Raw genomic sequence first — 19,145 nt, 5'->3', positions numbered from 1 at the left:
GGCAGTGAAAACCCTAAAAGCCACCTCAGAATGAGGGCAACCCCCAGGCTCCTCCCTTGGAACACCCCCATCCTCACTGCCTACTCAAATGGCACATGCACCGTCATTTCTCCTGTTGACTGTGTATACTGGTTGTCCATTTATTGGGCACCTGCTGTATGCACAGGTTAGCTGCTATCACCATTGAGCAGGGGGATTGCTGGCCTGTTTCAGTCATTTCATTTCCATGATCTCACCCAGAACATTCAGTTCTGCCGTCTTCCTTCCAAGCCATCCCTGGTCCCTCCCATCGGTTCCTGGCCAGTCCAGCTCCTGAGTCACGAACACTGAGAGCCGCAAGGGAATAGCGAATGGAAAAGAGAGAGAGAGAAACCAAGACCAAGGCCAACCATGGGTGGCCACGGGTCTCCTCTCTAGCACACCGGCAAGATCGACGATTGACAGTAGCACAGGTTAATTAAACAGTCTGTTAGTGATAATGCTAAGGAAGTTGGCACATTTTCAACTCGGATTGACACCATTCAAGACTCAGGCATAACTGATGTTGGAGCAGCGATGCTGGGAGATGTCACGGGCTGAGAGAGAGAATGAGAGATCGCTGCGTGCTGGTGCAAGCTCCGTGTCAAGTCCTGAGGAAAGTGTGGTCTTGACTGCTGCAGATGTTCGCACATCAGACCCGTCGCGATGCACCATCATGCCGGGTGTGAACAGCTACGAAGTGCCCCGTGTAAAAGGGACAGTGTGGGAAGAAGGAAGAGCAGCAGACGGAAGACAAATGTGCAAGAAAGTTCTCAAAAATAAGACTACAGGAGAGCTTGCCCCCTGAACTACCACCGACACATAGGAACAGACGCATGGATCAAAAGGTAATTGTCCAGCCCTGGCTGGTGTGTCTGAGTGGTTAGAGCATCGGCCGGAGCACCCAAGGGTTTCGGGTTCAATTTCCTGTCAAGGGCAAGCACCTGGGTTGCAGGTTCAATCCTCGCCCCGGTGGGGGCGTGTGCAGGAGGCAACCAATCGATATGTCTCTCTCACATTGATGTTTCTCTCTCTCGCTCTCCCTTTCCCCCCTCTCCCCTCCCACTCTCTCTAAAATAAATCAATGGAAAAAAAATATCCTCAGGTGAGGATTAACAACAAGAAAAAAAAGACTAATAGTGCAGAGACACATCCACCTGTGGCGGGGGAGGGAAGGGAGGATGAGTTAGTAGTAAAGCAATTGTATCAACTCACAAGGGAAGGACTCTTCAAGTATGGGGGTGAAGCAATAGGCTATCTATTCACTTAGGGAAAACAAAACACCATAACTCCTCTATCCCAAGATGCATTTTTCTCATATTTTAATGCTTGCAAAATCATGATATACCTTACAATGGGTGTTTGAAGGAGGGGGATCTTATCTGCTCCCCATCACAACTTCCCCGGGCGTGGGTGAACTTAGCCGTGTGTATCTGTTCATTTAAGCGTCACCTCAGTTGCTTACAGCGATCCACACAGAATTTGAACTTAAACTTAGATCCCTAATTGTCGCCTAGAACTTCTTTTTAAAACTTACACTATAATGGAGCGCGGACGCAAAAAGTTATTGTACATGCGGAAGATCGTCTGCCAGATACCAGGCAATGCAATTAAAGGCAGCAGAAATTGCCAAACCATAGATAGCTACCCTAAAGAAATGCTTGCCCATATGTACAAAGAGACATTTACAAGGATGTTAATTATAGCACTGTTTGTAAGAGCAAATAATTAGAAACAACCTAAATGTCCACCATTTACGGAGTCTACATGGGAAGCTCTCCAAAACAAACTATATGAAAAGAGCTACCGAGTCTGTACAGAATGGTTTACGGAATGCAAAGCCTTGTAATTGGTATACACACATCTGTGTGCACAGAAACCCACAAGTGAGGTTTGGGAAGCTTCACACCGCAGAGTGGTCTCCTTGGGGAAGGAAACTAAATTTAGGAATTAGGGGGTGTCGCAGGACTTCCACTTTTTACCCTAAATTTTTCTACACTGTTTGCATTTTTACAGTGAGAATAGAATCATGCGTTACTTGTTTAAACATTGAAAAGAAAGAGCCAAACTTCTTGAAGTAGATCATAAAAGTTTGAAAGCCAGCAGAGACCTATTCATGGGTCCGACACTTAGGCATCTATATGTCAGAAACTACCTAAGGAAGCTGATGAACTTCAGGAATCTTTTTCCTGCAAGTAAAGGGGGGAAAATGAAACTGCAAGTATAACCAAATAGGAACTGCAGATAAAAAATCCCCAATATTCTTTTGTATGCTTTGAAATTACAACATCTCTTTTGGACATTGGTTGCTGAACAGCATCACAACCACCATTGCCTCTCGTAATCCCTACCTCTAATCTTGACCCTTCGGCCCCTGGAAGATGTGGAGAAGGCTGAGACTCAAACTCTGTGGTGCTGAAGAAAGTGACTTGGATTGAACATGTAGTGAATGCTTATTTATTCCTTCAAATGAACAAGAACTACAGCCCTCTCCTCTTCTCAATGGCTATTGTATTAATGCCTCCTATAAGAGAGGCATCTTAGAATAGTGTGGCATTCAATATCTATTCCATAAGCTATGTGATGAGAAATGGGAAAATGTATTTATTATATGTGACAAAGAGCTACCAATATTACTCTATGGAGAGTCACGATGACTGACTCAAAAGCTATTCTAACCCCAAACGATTAGTCTAAATTAATTGTAATAATCCCGTCCTTGACAGTAATTGGTTAGGAAAGAACATGTGATTGGTCCTAGCCAATGAGGGATGGTGGCAGGGGACTTCTAGGAAAAGACTCCTGTCCTCTGGGCACTGGTGGGTCTGGATGTGACCTTTGGAATTGCTGGTGCCATCTTCAGGGAGCTACCCTGAAGCTGAAGCCACCGACAGAGAAGTGGAAGGAAGGGCCCTGGATGCTTCACCCAGGACTCGACCTTTGTAAAGTAATACATTCCTCTGTACAGATGCCCAATGTCATTGATAATCATCAGAGAAATGCAAATTCAAAGCATAATGAAGTATCACCTCACACCTGTCAGAATGGCTATCATCAACAAATCAACAAACGACAAGTGCTGGAGAGGATGAGGAGAAAAGGGCACCCGCATGCACTGTTGGTGGGAATGCAGACTGGTGCAGCCACTGTGGAGAGCCGTAGACAGCACAGGGAAAAGTCACTTCCTGGCAAAGAGATGCCAAGGCTGGCATTTCTGGTCCATGCGGGAAGGTTACTCCCTCTGCAGGGAGTCGGCGGGCGGGTGCTGAGGCTCGGGCCTCCCCATGGGGAGCTCAGAGCCCACATGGGGGTCTTTATGAGCACCGGGCCCTGCTTGTCCCCTGCTTGGCATGGATTCAACCAGGCAGTCTGGGGGTGACCTTCAGAGCTCCCTGCCCTGCCACCTACACACATACATACAAGAGCCTGAGTACACGGCTATGCTTGCCAGGTGACCCCTGGGGTCTCCAAAGCCCCTGCCCTGCCCATCCCTGACAAGGTGCATCTACTCCTCTCACCAGTGCCCCATCATGGCACCAGCTGGACCTCCTCTTGCTGGCCACTGCTCCCAGCCCCCACCCAAGGCCCCCCGTGAAGGCTGCTGTGGGGCCTGCCTCCGCGGGAATGGACTCAGCGCGTGGAGCCTGGTGGCTGGACCTGGAGGTTTGTATTTTTCCGATGCCTCCTCCATTGACCTTTAATTACACTGTTTGCCCAGCTCCCCAAACCATTAACTTCCACCTCACGTCAATTAATGGAGGGCCTGCTCCAAGCTCGAGCTCCTGAACACAATTAAGCGTGACAGTCCACAAATAAGAAAGAACTGGAGAATTAATTAAGGTCTAAACAAATTAATTACCAGTCCCCAATCGATTCCGATGCCAGCACACACCGTCTTTCCTAACATGTCCATGTATAAATAGAAACGAGATTTCCCACATGATTGCTGTTCTAGACCAGGGCCCAGCACGGCTCTGAAACCACCTCGGGGGAGAGGCTGCAGGGAGTGTCCTTGTGGCTCCCCACGTACACCACACACACACACACGCACACACATACACACGTGCACACGCACACACACGTGCACACGCACACACACAACCCCGGCTGAAAAACCAGGGGTGAAACTGGAGGTGCTCCTGGTGGGACACGGAACAGCCGGCCTCTGGACCCCGCCCCTCAGTCTCTCAGCTATTGCAGTGAAGGTTATTCGAGTGGCTGGAGCAGCCTGGGCTGTGGCCAGGTCAGGATCAGTTCAGTGAGTCTGAACTGGTTTCTTCTTCTGTAAGATGGGATGGCTCCCTCTGCCCGAGGGTCCTCCCAGAGAGAGAATGAGGAGAGTTGAGGGGAACAGAGGCCGGCTGGGGGAAATGGGGAGAGCTGTGGAGCCCCAGGAATACTGGGCTTTACAAACCCAGGGGAGGCCTGCAGTCCCAGTGGTCTCAGCAGAAAGGGGCTGAAATAGGACCTGGTCCGAGGCCAGAGAGGGGTAGGAGTGGCAGTCAGGCGCGAGCCAGGTGTCCTGGGCCAGGGGTCTCAGGCCTCTCTCCTGGGCAGCACATGGGTCTCAGTGCAGAGAGCAGTCCTCCTGCCTCCCAGACCTCAGCCCGGGGCAGGAGCCCAGGGAGGAGCTGGACAGAGCGGTGGGAAGAAGCAACTGACCCCCGGGAGTCTCCTGGTTCCCCAGAGCCCGAGTTTCCAGCCTGCCCAGGAGGGACAGAGTGGGAGGTGGCCTCTGAGCACAGTGCCCCGAAGCCCCTTCAGGACCCCCCCTCACCCTGAAGACTCCCTTTTGTTCCATCCTCCTACACACACATCCCAGCAACCAGAGCTCAATCCGTCACTTCCCGTGTGCACTCACAGCTCTGTGAGTCCTGTCTCCCCACCCGGCCAGGCCTCCAAAGGGGCAAAGAACCCTCTACAACAGCGGTTCTCAACCTGTGGGTCATGACCCCCTTGGCAGTCAAACGACCCTTTCACAGGGGTCGCCTAAGACCATCCTGCATATCAGATATTTACATTACGATTCATAACAGTAGCAACATTACAGTTATGAAGTAGCAACGAAAATAATTTTATGGTTGGGTCACAACATGAGGAACTGTATTTAAAGGGCCAGAAGGTTGAGAACCACTGCTCTACAAGGTAAAGCAAGTCCTGAGCCATCTTCTCAGTGGTCTTAGCTGTGGCCCATCCCAGTCTGGCCCAGCCTGCCGTGGAAAGCAGAGGTGAACAGCTGGTGGGACCAGCAGCCGTGGAAAGCTTAGAGATGCTCTGTCCTGGCCAGAGGTCCCTGGGTTAAGGTGGAGGGAGGCCACATGCATTTGGGTCACAACATGAGGAACTGTATTTAAAGGGCCAGAAGGTTGAGAACCACTGCTCTACAAGGTAAAGCAAGTCCTGAGCCATCTTCTCAGTGGTCTTAGCTGTGGCCCATCCCAGTCTGGCCCAGCCTGCCGTGGAAAGCAGGGGTGAACAGCTGGTAGGACCAGCGTGCCATGGAAAGCTTAGAGATGCTCTGTCCTGGCCAGAGGCCCCTGGGATAAGGTGGAGGGAGGCCACATGCACGGACTAGATGGTGGCCTGAGAGGACCAAGGGAATTTTGAGCCCCTGGAGAGTGAGAGGCATGCCCACTACCATGTGTCAGCAATGACCAGGGGAGTCAGCTAGAGCCTATTTGCAGTTGGGCCTGGGATGGGCATTGGGGGCCAGAGAGCTGGAAGCTTGAATGTGGGGGAGAAGAGACTGGGCAGGCGGTGGAAGGCAGGCGGTGGAAGGCAGGCAGGTCCACAGCCAGGACTTGGGCATTGAATGTGGGGGAGAAGAGACTGGGCAGGCGGTGGAAGACAGGCAGGTCCACAGCCAGGACTTGGGCACTGGGCCTGAGGAAGGGGCCAGGAAGGGCCTGCTTCTCTCCAGATCTTGGCAACCTAGGACTCTCAGGGCTGCAAACCACACAGAGTGCAAACCTGTGCAACTGGCCAGGGATACACAGGAACGAGAGGCCCCTCGCGGGTGGCTGCACGTGTGCGAGGGGCTGTAGGCTCCTCCCCAACAAGAAGGCAGGAGAGTAATCAAGCTGGAGCCCAAATAGAGACAGAAAGTCTCAGGTGGGGAAGACAGAAAGGGTCAACCCTGAGAGCAGGGACCCTCCTCCTGCTTTCAGGAGCCTCACAGAGGTGAAGACCACCCCCAAGGTCACACAGCAAGATGGCCAGTAGAGCAGGGCTGGAATGGGCCCCGGGCGGAGTCCTTGTCTGGAGCTTGGCTCAAGGACAGATTACATCTCAGCCGAGTCCCAGATCCAGTCCAGTGCGGCTGAGAGCTGCCGCCTTCTCGGGCTGTACCTAACCCTCCAGCCCAGGATGTCAAGGACCCCAAGAACAGCAGCCGTGTTCACTCAATTAGGCCCCTTAACAAAGTCAGATCTAAAGAGTTATTCCATTAATGGCCCGCACTAGAAATAGCTGAGGGTTCATTAAAAGTGTAGAGTTGCTATAGCAATTATCTGGGTTGGCCGAGGCTCATCGAGCAGGTTGGTCCTGGGAGTTCATTAGCCTCTGGGCCATCGAGGAGGTGGGGCTGCCCAGGAATGATCTCCCGGGAGCTTTTCAGGTGGTTCCAAGCATTCTCCTAGGAGGGGAGTCTGGTTGTGGTCTCATTTGATCCTCCCACAGCTCTGGCCTGTAGAAAGGTAAGTACTGGTGCCCATTGTACAGATGGGGAAACTGAGCTCTGGAGGAGGAGAGCAGGGTCTGGGCCATGAACTTGGGTCTGACTCCCAGCTCTTTAGACGGAGCCTTGGCACCAAGGACAGCGCAGGACCCCGCGCCCTTGGGCTGGCCCCCATCTTTGTCCTCTGGCCTCAGATGGGGAACTCAGTGTCATGGTTCAAACACTGGCTTATACTCCTCTTTTGATTACTAATCACGGACTGCCCCAGGTTTCTTTCGATGTTGTTAATTTCTTTTTAATTTTTAAAAAACTTCCCGCTGTGGTGTCCTCCTCCCAAACCAGGCGTGGGCTTCTTAAGAGCCAGGCTGGGCTTTGAGGGATTCCGGGTCCAGGCCTGGGGCATCTGTTGTGAGCTCAGAGGCGCCAAGACCAGCAAGGACTCGGCTGCAGGCAGGCGAGATCCCCTCTACACACACTCATGCACCCACAATTACCCGAAGGTGCGTGGGGGCTCTGAAACCTAACAGGTCCACAATACCCAAGGAACACTAGCCTAGTGGGAGCTTTGTGTCAGGAACCGGGGACAGTCTGGTAAGGCCCATGTACCTCTCTCCAAACAATGTGTCTAACTGCATAAAACAAAATACATAGGACCACAAAGGAATCATATCGAAATGTTATCAAAATACTTTAAAAATTGTGATACAGGAATAGATCTGCTTTTTAACTAATGAATTAAAAACAAGATCGACCAGTGGATCTGTTGGTATTAATTTTGAGCAATATTTTAAGATCTCTGTAACTGTGATGAGATGTGGGGACATCTGTGATTTCTATTGGTGACAGTCACCCGACCTGCTTATTACTGTGGTTTGCTGCCTACATTCATAACGGAAGGAAACGTTACATTTCAGCTAGAGGTTAGTATAAATTCTTCCCCCACCAAGTTCATGGGATCCACTGCCTTCTATCTTCTGACCCTTCGGGGGCCTGGGGGCCCAGGTTAAGAATCCCTGTGTAGAATTTTGGACAGAGCTAGTCAGCCTGGCCCCTGTCACTTTTTCTCTATCTACATATGTTCTGTTCCAGTTGTCCCTGTGAAGAAACACCCCCCACCCCATGTCAGGAGAGTGTAGAGCTGCTGACCCGCTCCTGAGAGCCCTGAGAGCCCACATGCCCATGCACACGTATGTGTGCACGCACACGCACATGCACACGCACACACATGCAGATGCTCAGCACTGTGCAGGTCTTACCTACAGCGGGGAAGGGCACAAATCTCTGGACGAGAAGGCGGGTGGCCGGGGTGAACTTGTTGGCTTTCTGAACCAAGACATTAAGGCCCACCTTGGAAAGAGAAAACAGAAAAAGTGCACGGTGCTACAGCCGCCTGAGGGAGGAAGGGGGCAGGCTGGGGGGAGAGTGAGGGGCGCCATCTTCCCCTGCAGCTGTCCCCCAGACCCTCAATTGCAGAACTGCAGTGCGGCTGTTTAAAGCATCACTGCCCTGTCATCCCAGGTAACCAGCTCCTAGGGAAGGAGAGAGGTAAAGCATGTGCGCGCGCGCGCACACACACACACACACATATACACACATACACATACACATACACGCACACATACACACACGGCCTCTCTGAGGAGGGGAAAAGTGAAGGTGGGGTGGTTTCTGTTGCAAATAAATGTAGTGTAGGACCCCCTTATTCCCAGTCTCTAAGCACCACATTTCTGAGGCTCCGCTGTGAGCCCAGGCACGGGCCTGGCCAGACCATGAGGTCTCAGGAGAGTGAGATCCATGCACCTGCCCACAGGTGCCTGCAGAGCCAAGCAGAGCAGCCCAGGGCAGGGCAGGGGTGCAGAGGGGGGGTTTCAGTGGACATCCTGGGCTCCCTGCTTGTCTTCACTCAGACCCCAGCTCCCCTCACCCGGCTCAGGACACCAGAGACCCCTGGCCTTCGCCTTGGGCTCTCCCCACTCCAGTTCATCCCCATGCTGCCCTTCGTCTTTCTAGAACACAGGTCCAATCACATTCACCACCACCCACTCCTCCCCACGATCTGTGCAAGAAGGTACCATCTCCATGCAGCAGTCTTGGCCTCCATGACCTCAACTCCCCACTCCCCCAGCCACCCATGTTCTCCTTCTGTGAGTGCAGGTTACTGCTTATCCGATGCTGCATGAGACTCCTGGCCTCAGGGCCTTTGCACATGCTGGTCCCTATGCCAGGGATGCCTTCCTTCCTCTACACAGTCCACACCTGCTCTTTTATGGCCCACCTCCGATCTCCACCTCCAGTGTCACTTACTACAGTGGGAGTAAATGAGCTTTAAACCCTTAGTCGTAAAGTCTCTTAAGCCTTGCCTCAGTTTCCTTGTCTGTAAAAAGGGACAACATCTACAGCATCCCAGGGCTGTTAGGAGAATGTATATAAGTGTTTCGTGTAAGAGTCCTCAATAAACTAAGCTCCATAAAAATGATGTCGCCTCTCCCTGGCAGGAAGTCCCTGCCCTGCACATCACGAGTCCCTCCTTCCCAGCACTCAGAATGCCGCTCACGGGTGTGATGTCCCCGCCAGGCTGGGAGGAAGGCACCGTGTCTTTTTCATCTTCGTATGCCCAGCACTTAAGGCGGTGGATGGCACGTAGTGCACGCTGAGTACACAGTGACTGAGGATGAAACCCAGGAACCTAGAGAGATGAATGGGTGATCAGCCACGGGAAGAGGAGGGAAGGAGGGAAGGAGGGAAGGTAGTCCAGGCAGAGGAACAGGGCCTTTGGGTGGGGAAAACAGCATAGGCACAGGCATGGGGAGAGAGAAAGCAAGATGCATGTGGCCAGGAGACAGGTGTGCAGAGGCCTCTGCTCCCCAACGGAGGCCAGAGCCAGCCCTGCCCTGTGGGTTATTCCTGGCCTGAGGCAGGGGCGGGGAGGAGTCCTAGGGCTGCCTGCTCTGGTCTGGCACACCTATTGGCTCAGCAGACCACCTGCACCCGCAGCCCTGGCCCTGGCTTCAACCTCCTGCATTGTTGGGGAAGGTGCTTAGCCTTGGGAGGCCTCCAGGGCTGCTGGGTGCCTGCAGCAGTCAAAGCAGGGCACGGCCGAGACGGTCCAGGGACCCAGGAAGACAGCAAGTGCCAGCCAGCCAGCCCTCGGCTGGCCCAGGGCCCCACAGAGCCAGAGGGCTGCCAGGCAAAAGCCCAGCCTGGGCTCCTGGGTGCTCAGAGTCCAGTCCTTGTCCTCGGCTTGTTCAAGGGATGCTGGGATGCTGGGAGGCATGGCAGCCTGGACACATTTTGGTGGGCGGCGGAGCAGCCCGGGAGCTGCCACATACACTGGGCTCTGATGCCCTGCTTCAGGGCTGCCCCTGCCCGAGATGGACCTCATCAAGCCCAGTTGTCCCAGCTCCCAGCAGCCAGTGACTGTCAATTCTGTGACTCAAATGGTGCCCTCCCCCCGCCCCCGCCCCGAAATACCAGGGAATATGTTCCTATAGAATGCAGAGAGGGAAAGTGTGGAGGGTATGGGGCGATGCCCGGCCACTCACCTCACATGAAATATCTCAACTAAACCCCACTACAAGGCTTTTATTTTTTTTATTTGTTGTTGTTGTTAATCCTCACCTGAGGATATTTTCCCATTGATATTTTAGAGAGAGTGGAAGGGAGGGATGGGAGGAGGAGGAGGAGGAGGAGGAGAAAGAGAGAGAGAGAGAGACAAATCAATGTGGAGAGACACACCAATTGGTTGCCTCCTGCATGGGCCCTGACCAGGGCTGGGGATCGAGACTGCAACTGAGGTATGTGCCCTTGATCTGAATTGAACTTGGGACCCTTCAGTCTGGGATTTTAGAGAGAGTGGAAGGGAGGGATGGGAGGAGGAGGAGGAGGAGGAGGAGAAAGAGAGAGAGAGAGAGACAAATCAATGTGGAGAGACACACCAATTGGTTGCCTCCTGCATGGGCCCTGACCAGGGCTGGGGATCGAGACTGCAACTGAGGTATGTGCCCTTGATCTGAATTGAACTTGGGACCCTTCAGTCCAGGGGCTGACGCTCTATCCACTAAACCAAACCAGCTAGGGCCCCACTACAAGGCTTTTAGATAGGGCGTTACCCCTCCTTACAGATTCAGAGAAGTTCAGACAGATTCAGGTTCAGAGAGGTTAAGTAATTTTTTCCAAGGACAGACAGCTATTAGGAGGCAGATCGAGACTGCAACTGAGGTATGTGCCCTTGATCTGAATTGAACTTGGGACCCTTCAGTCTGGGGGCTGATGCTCTTATCCACTGAGCCAAACTGGCTAGGGCCCCACTTCAAGGCTTTTAGATAGGGCGTTACCCCTCCTTACAGATTCGGAGAAGTTCAGACAGGTTCAGGCTCAGAGAGGTTAACTAATTTTGTCCAAGGAGGCAAGTGAAGCTAGGATTGAACCCGGGGACTGCTAATTCCAAAGCTGTGTTTCTAACCACTGTGCTATTTAATTTCCAATTGTCTCGCACCTCAATGAGGAGTGCTTTAATACCTGACATGCCATTTATACTGGCTGTTTACTCAGTAAAGCCCCCCTGGAAAGACAAGCTTGGGGCTGGGGTCCCGAGGAGTGGAAGGGGGAAGGCAGAGCTCTTGGACTCCCCACCCCAAACCAGAAATCAGAAGGTCTGGGTTCAAAACGCTCACATTCATTTGGACCGAGGCAGAGTGTGAGAGGAGTGGGGAGCAGGAGCCCTCCAAGAAGCCAGCAGGGAGCTTGCGGGCAGGCAGGGCTGGGGTATGGTCCAGGGCAGGAGGAATAGGGGCCTCAGTTGTAGCAACATTCAGATTTGCCTCCTACCCTCAAGCCTTCCCCTCCCTGGCTAGGACAGCACAGTCCAGAGTGACTGGCCCAGCCTGTCTCCCGCACCCCACATGGGAGCCCAGGGTGGAGAGGAGGAAAGGAGAGAGAGCCATGCCAGGGCCCAGGTCCCTTCCAGCCTTCCCTTCCCCGAAGCCAACGGGAGTCTCCCCAACACAGACCGGGTAAGACACACACACACACACACACACACACACACACACACACACACACACACACGTTTCTGAGAGCATGGCCAACAGGCTCATGCCCAGGAAAGGGGCTGGGGACCGGCATAGCTGGGAGAAGGCCTGGGCTCCTTCCTGGGCACCGATAATGGGCGGGTGGCAGACAGGCATGAACACAGGGAAGGCAAGTGGCCACTCACCCCCTCTGCTCCTACAGCCCCCAACACAGGCCCTACGGTCCCAGCAGCGAGGATGGCCACAGCCCAGGAGAGAGCCAGGGTGGGCTGCAGACCGGGGGTTGGGAGCCCGTCTGTTCTGGTTTCTCGGGGCCCTTTGGCCTGGAACATTTGGTGGAGCCCATTAAAATTAAAAAGCCAAGTGGCTGGTGGCTCTGAATGCCAGCTCGTTTTCCCTGGCATGGTGGGTCCTGTTTAAGGGAACCAGCTGGCATTAATGGCACACAACTCATCACGAACAGCAGCTAGCGATCAGAAAAATCTGAGCTAATAATCGGGTTTGGGAAAGATAATGAGATATGGAACCATCGCTGCTGAGGGTCCCCTCGGGTCTGTTTTAACAGCCTCCAAATAAGCCACCAAGAAGAAATTAACCAAACAGGGCCTCCATTTGGGCGGAGGGGAAAACAAACAGGGTGTGGGTTTTGCACAAGAATTCGCATGTGGCCAGCAGCCGGGGATCCTGGGAGAAGCCAGAAGCAGGACATCAGCAAAGGCCTGAGGAAGCAGTGGGCCTTCTCTGGCCACTTCTCGCCAAGCTCCCGCTCTCGGGCTGGTGGCTTTGCCATGGCAACTGGCGGGAGCAGAGCAAGAAGAGGGAAGACTGGCTTCCTGGCAATCCCCACAGTGGGGACTGACCAGCACCAAGACCTGGGGTGGGGTGGGAGCCCCATGACACAGACCTTCAATGTCATGAGCTATGTGGCTATTAGCTGGCTCCTTAAGTATCAGGGCCTTGCCCAGGCCAACATAAGCCTAAGGTCAAAGCCAGCAGGGAACACCGGCTGGGGCTTGAGCAATGCATGCAGCCTTCTCTCACCCAGCCTGTGTCCTCTCCTCCAGCCCATACATCTGATCCCCATGGGATGCCTCCGTTCCAAGGGGCTTCAGGCATTCCACCTTCACACACCCCTCCTTCACACATTCCTCCTTCCCTGCCCCACCCCATCAGGGCCTTGCCCAGGCCAACATAAGCCTAAGTTCAAGGCCAGCAGGGAACACCGGCTGGGGCTTGAGCAATGCATGCAGCCTTCTCTCACCCAGCCTGTGTCCTCTCCTCCAGCCCATACATCTGATCCCCATGGGATGCCTCTGTTCCAAGGGGCTTCAGGAATTCCACCTTCACACACCCCAGAGGAAGGTTACCTTGCTCTTCCTCACCCACGCCAGTTCCTCTCCCATTCCCAGCTCACTCCTCATGCTGGAGACCTAGGCTTCTTCCCCGAGAAGAGCCTCTTCCACCCCACATCCAGCCCGTCCTGCAGAGCTACCTGTTCCATTTCCTGGACGCCTGGCACGTGGCTGCTCCTCTCTCTCTGCTCCCACCACTTAGCCGAAGCAGCAGGCTCCCTAGACGACTGCCCACCTTCTAGCTCAGCTCCCTGCTTCCCCTCTCGCCCCGCTCCAATCCACTACACCAGCATGTCAAACACAAAGGCTAACGCGGGCCAAACAAACGAGGCATGCGACCCATGGGCCGCAAGTTTGACATGCTTACAGCCAGAGTGACCTCCTAAATATGGATGTCAACTTGCATTAGCCTTTCCATGGCTTCTTTTTGCAATTATACACACACACAGCTTCACGGGACGGCCTGGCCTTGCTTGCAAGGCTCCAGCCACCTCACCATTGCCCCTGCTCCTCTGATGAGCCAGTTTTCTCTCTTTCTCTCCATCCCTCCTTCCCTGCCCCACCCGGATCTCTCTCTCCCCAGGGCCTCCAAGCACTGCCCTTCCCTGGACCTCTTCCTTCCTTATACCTATCGTGGTCTCCAAGTACCTGTTTATTTACCTTCTTAAAATGTTGTAAATCAAAGTAATACGTGTGTAGGATTTAAAAACGGAATTTCACAGAAATGGTTTTACTTGTGGACCCCAGAGGAAGGTTGCCTTGCTCTTCCTCACCCACGCCGGTTCCTCTCCCATTCCCAGCTCACTCCTCATGCTGGAGACCTAGGCTTCTTCCCCGAGAAGAGCCTCTTCCACCCCACATCCAGCCCGTCCTGCAGAGCTACCTGTTCCATTTCCTGGACGCCTGGCACGTGGCTGCTCCTCTCTCTCTGCTCCCACCACTTAGCCGAAGCAGCAGGCTCCCTAGACGACTGCCCACCTTCTAGCTCAGCTCCCTGCTTCCCCTCTCGCCCCGCTCCAATCCACTACACCAGCATGTCAAACACAAAGGCTAACGCGGGCCAAACAAACGAGGCATGCGACCCATGGGGCCGCAAGTTTGACATGCTTACAGCCAGAGTGACCTCCTAAATATGGATGTCAACTTGCATTAGCCTTTCCATGGCTTCTTTTTGCAATTATACACACACACAGCTTCACGGGACGGCCTGGCCTTGCTTGCAAGGCTCCAGCCACCTCACCATTGCCCCTGCTCCTCTGATGAGCCAGTTTTCTCTCTTTCTCTCCATCCCTCCTTCCCTGCCCCACCCGGATCTCTCTCTCCCCAGGGCCTCCAAGCACTGCCCTTCCCTGGACCTCTTCCTTCCTTATACCTATCGTGGTCTCCAAGTACCTGTTTATTTACCTTCTTAAAATGTTGTAAATCAAAGTAATACGTGTGTAGGATTTAAAAACGGAATTTCACAGAAATGGTTTTACTTGTGGACTCTTTACTAAACATCCATCTCTCCTGATAGGCCCGGAGCACTGGGCTCAGAGCCTCTGTCTCTCTCATTCCTCACTGAACTCCTGCCTGGTGAAACGAGCAGGTGCTTAATCAATGCTCCTAGGATATATCAAGTGAATGATTTCTGAAAGAGGAGGGGACAGGGAAGAGCCACAAGGAGACTTGCTCTGTCCACCTCAGCGGACAGCTCTCCCAGTGCTGGATGCTGCACACACGGGTCTAAGTCCATCTGCGTGGACGGCTCATCCACTCCACCAGGAGGAGGGTCCTGGAGGGGCGGCCTCAGGCCATGAGGCTTCTGGAAGGGAGATGCCTGACTGAGCCCTGAGGGGTGAGTAGGATGCAGCCAGGTTAGAAGGAAGGGTTCAGCAGGCTGCAGAGAGTGCTCTGTGGACTCACGGAGCTTGCCATTGGGGGTCCAGGGGCCCCTGGAGAACAATAGGAGGGGGCATGCCTGGAAAGAGGGATGGCCTGAGGTCAGAATCTGCATCCACTCTCAGGTGGTGGAAAGTAACGTACCAAGTGGTCAGGAGTGTGGTGGGTGCTGGAGGGCACTGGCTGGGGCAGGTCAAAGACTCTTTGAGGTACCAAAACCTCCCACCAGATGGCGCTCACTGTAGCATAAACTTGGTAACAAAGTGGCCCATGACCCTCTAATTTGCCTGCAACCCCAGCGGGTCTGTTGCATGGCAGCAGGCTCAGGAGCAAAGGGCCACGTGGCTGGGTCAGCGTCAGGTACAGGTTAAAACAGCAGTGGGCTCCTGCTGTGCCTGAGAGGCCTGTTTGCTAGTTACACTGACCAGACCTGACCCCGGAACCATAACCCACAGAGACCTGCTGGCCACCTGCTGGGAAACCAAATCCATCAGACCCCTTCCACGTAGGAGGGGACACCACACTGTCCTCCCTAGAATAGATACAGAGCTGACAGTCATGTCAGAGCCCCCACTGCCCGCGTTGCCATCTGTGGGCTTCTGGAACACTTCAGATTATGCCACAGGGTCCATGCGATGGGCCCTCGACTCAGAAGCCAGTCCTAGTGACAGCAGCAAGACAACAGTCTGGCCCAGGATGCCCAGGCTGCCGGCCCCTCCGTCAGGCCCAGAGAAGAACAGCAAGGCCTGAGGTACACCCTGGACCACAGAGAACACACCTGACCACAGAGAACACCTGAGGTGCACCCTGGACCCCAGAGCCAGCCAGGTGCATCTTGCAGGGGCAGAGCACCCTGTGAACGAGGGACAAATGCATGCAGATGACTTGACTCTGGCCAGAACACACAGGCCCGGGAGCCAAGTACACAGGTGAGCAGAGGGTCTAACCCTGGTATCGCTAAAGAGCCTCTCAAACATTTTCTTCCAGTCCCCACTGTTCTCGGGGCCCCTGGGAGGGACTTGTCTACCTGGGGTCACAGTGAGTTCCTTCAACCTGGAAGCTGAGAACACTGCTTGGATTTTCCTGCCTCTTTACACCACGGGGGAGCAGGAAGAGAAGGGCCCGTGTTAGGAGAATGGTGTGTAAGCCTGGGTTTGAACCCCAGCTCTGCCACTGACTTCCCCTGTGTCTCAGTTTCCTCATTTGTAAAATGGAGATGGACGCTGACATAGCACCTGGCATTCCATCAGTGTTAGCCACTGTGATTACTTCCCTGTCTGACTATCATGGGGACATGGAGTAGGCAATGGGAACCGAGAGGGGGCAGGGTTCAGCCCAGGGATCCCCCTTATCCTCCAGTGTCTAGCAGTAAACGTTAACAGACATTGCTACATCCTCTACCGAAATGACCCCCAGGGCCCAGGCCCTTTGGAAATGGAGGTCAGTGTTGCCCCAAAAGGGAAAGTCCTCAGCCAGCTAAGACCTGGCTGGGGGGGAGGGTTTGAGGGTCAGACATGAAGTAGCTCTCATACTCTGGCTCCATCAACCAGCTCCTGGCTGGACGTCAGCCCTGAGCCTTCCTCTTCAGCCCCAAGACCACTCTCGTCCCAGACCCTGCGTCCATGAAGGCGGTCCATCTGCTGGGCCTGCCAGCCCCCTTCTGCCTGCACCCCCAGCAACACCATGGTCCTGTGCCCAGGCAGGGGTTCCTGGCGTGGCACTACAGAATTCCGTGACCCCCTGCTCGTCCCCCTGTTTCATCACCTCATCACCTCATCACCTCGTCACCATCACTCTGCACATCATAGCCACTCATTTTCTGGTTTCCTCCCGCTGTGCCCTCTCTGTGGAACTCACAGCCCTGCCTCCGCCTCTCTCTGGTCTGTCCAGTAACCATCAGCCCTGTGTAAATAAGGGGTCCCATGCCTGCGTTCCACACCCAAGGGGTTGCCTTCATTATAATTCTGGTTTTATCACAGAACATCCCAGCTTTCCCTCTCGGCATCTTGCAGGACACACCAGTCTGTGCATCTGCATCAGTGTCTGCAAAGTGCACACACACATGCACCCCTCAGGGACTGAGTGGGTCGCCCTCATGCAGCCGGGTCAGGGGGGCTGACCACCAAGGACTCAACACCAACTCCCGACTAACACACAGCGAGGGCCGATGGAGGCTTCCTTTGTTGACAGACAGCAGACTTATTCTCAAACAAGAAGCCAGACACTGAGCCATTTAGAGGGTTCACCAAAAGGCTGCGAACCCCACACTGGAGGTCCTGCAACCAGCATGAGACTTCACTTCCGGGGCATGCAAACTGGGGCTCTCTGAATCTGGGGGGTGCTGGCCAAGGTCACTGGCTCCCGTGAGAAGGGAAAGGGCTCTGCAGGGTCCAGAGAGGAGGCTGGACTCCCGGGGCCTGGCCTCCACTGCAGCTCGTCCCGGTCCCTGGGATCTGCCCTCGGCCTGACAGCCCGTCCACGCGGCTGCTTGTAGGGACTCGTTTTAATTAATGCCAGAGCTGGGCCAACCACCGGGGCCCTGACACTTGTTTGCAGGTCATCTCCTCCTAACAGGCTCGCCCTGGGAGGGGATTTGTCACTAATTGAAGCAGAGATCAGTTAATGAGGCCGCGGGGCCTGGGGTTCCAGAGAACAAGGGAAAGGAAAATAAAATAAAGCCTCTTTCTTCGGCGGTTTTGTGATTTACACACACAAAAGAGAAGCAAGCGAGCTGCAGATTTTCCAAGTCAGAAACTCCACTCCATCTGCCGGAGTTAGACCCTCGCTGTGTGAAGACGGCGGGCGGAGGGCCGCCGCTGCTGGGACTCGGATCAGAGCGAGAGGGGCCTCCCGAGGCCGCAATCAATCAGCGGCCTAATTAACAAGTATTTATGGAGCGGTGCTGCATGCCCCCCTCTGGGGAGAAGACACAGGGCCGTCCCTTTTAACTGGTAATCCAGTGGAACAATGAGAGGACAGGGCATGGGGTATCGCCAAGCGCGTGTGAAGGACAGAAGTTTCTAGAACTTGTGGCGGGGAGAACGGTGTGGGCTGGCGTGGTTGGGGAAAGCCTCTTCGAAGTCTCTGCAGCTGGGTGGGGAGGAGGGAGGAGGCACAGGCACAGCCCCTGGGGGCCAGGGCAGCCCAGGGTGAGGTCCCCAGGCCCTAGGGTGAGACCCTGCCTCTGAGAGCCCTGGAGGACCCCAAGTCCCTGGGAACTCTGGGAGGCGTGGGCCTCAGAATCTCCTCCCCACACCTGGGCTGCCTCTGGCCCTGGGAAGTGGTTGGGATGGGAGGACTGAGGGCCCCTGGGGCGAGACAGCAGGACTGGGGTGCAGGGCCTGGGCCCCGGCCCGCAGGAGGAGGACGTCCCCCAGGACAGTGATCCTTCCTCTCAAGCCCTCCCCAACCAGAGCCACTCAGTATTCTCCCACGTGGCTTCTCCTTCCAGCTCGCCACCCCACCTCACCCTTCAGTCTCAGAGAGGGAAAGGGATTTTCAAGCTGCGAAACGAGGCCGAGCCATCAGCTCCTCTTGTTATAAGGGAAGAGGAGGTGACATCGGCAAGAAAGAGGTGACAGAGCCCCTTCCTGTCTCTCACAAGAGCCCCTGACCTTGGCCAGCAACCCCCACAGAATCAGGGATCCCCAATCTGTATGACCCCAACCAAATGGTCTCACCTAGGTCGCAGGTGGGTTAGCAGCCTCCTGGCCAGCCCCCGGGGCAGAGTTGGCAATGCTTTGGGATGAGACATGAGGATTCAGGGAAGGAGAACGCTCTTGGTCATGAAATGGGGACACCCCCCCACACACACACACACACCCAACAGCTCTTTGGAGATGATCTGGTCTACGTGGGAGTGGAGTAAATGAGGCCATTTCAGAAGAGCCCCAATCCCGACTTTAGGAGAACAGTGAAGTAGATGTTGGGTCAATGCCTTTTCATGAACAATTGTGATATTTATTTAATGACATGGGAGGGGATGAGGAAATTGGGTTTCGCAAAAAGATTATTATATGTGGATGTTTTTTATTTGAATTTTCTAATTTCCCTCCTACAGTTGCATGTATTTATTGCTTAATGAATAAAATAACGAAGTTGTGAAGTGACGGTTGCCCCGGAGTCAGCCACAGGAGAGCACCCAGCCGGGTCGAGAGAGGACCAGACAGGAGCAAGGCTGCCCTCCCG

The 19,145-nt window shown here is 54.2% G+C and overlaps 1 protein-coding gene across 1 annotated transcript in view; it reads right to left on the bottom strand.

Annotated features, from left to right (window-relative positions):
• Nucleotides 1-19,145, bottom strand: part of SFXN5 (sideroflexin 5) — a 109,907-nt gene that overhangs the window by 28,417 nt on the left and 62,345 nt on the right. The window contains exon 11 of the mRNA XM_014540919.1: nucleotides 7,951-8,041. Coding sequence (XP_014396405.1) covers nucleotides 7,951-8,041 — 91 coding nt within the window. The remainder of the gene's footprint in view (nucleotides 1-7,950; nucleotides 8,042-19,145) is intronic.

The sequence above is a fragment of the Myotis brandtii genome, unplaced genomic scaffold, assembly GCF_000412655.1.
Source record: "Myotis brandtii unplaced genomic scaffold, ASM41265v1 scaffold251, whole genome shotgun sequence".
Taxonomy (NCBI): domain Eukaryota; kingdom Metazoa; phylum Chordata; class Mammalia; order Chiroptera; family Vespertilionidae; genus Myotis; species Myotis brandtii.
This window is presented reverse-complemented; position numbering and strand designations above follow the sequence as displayed.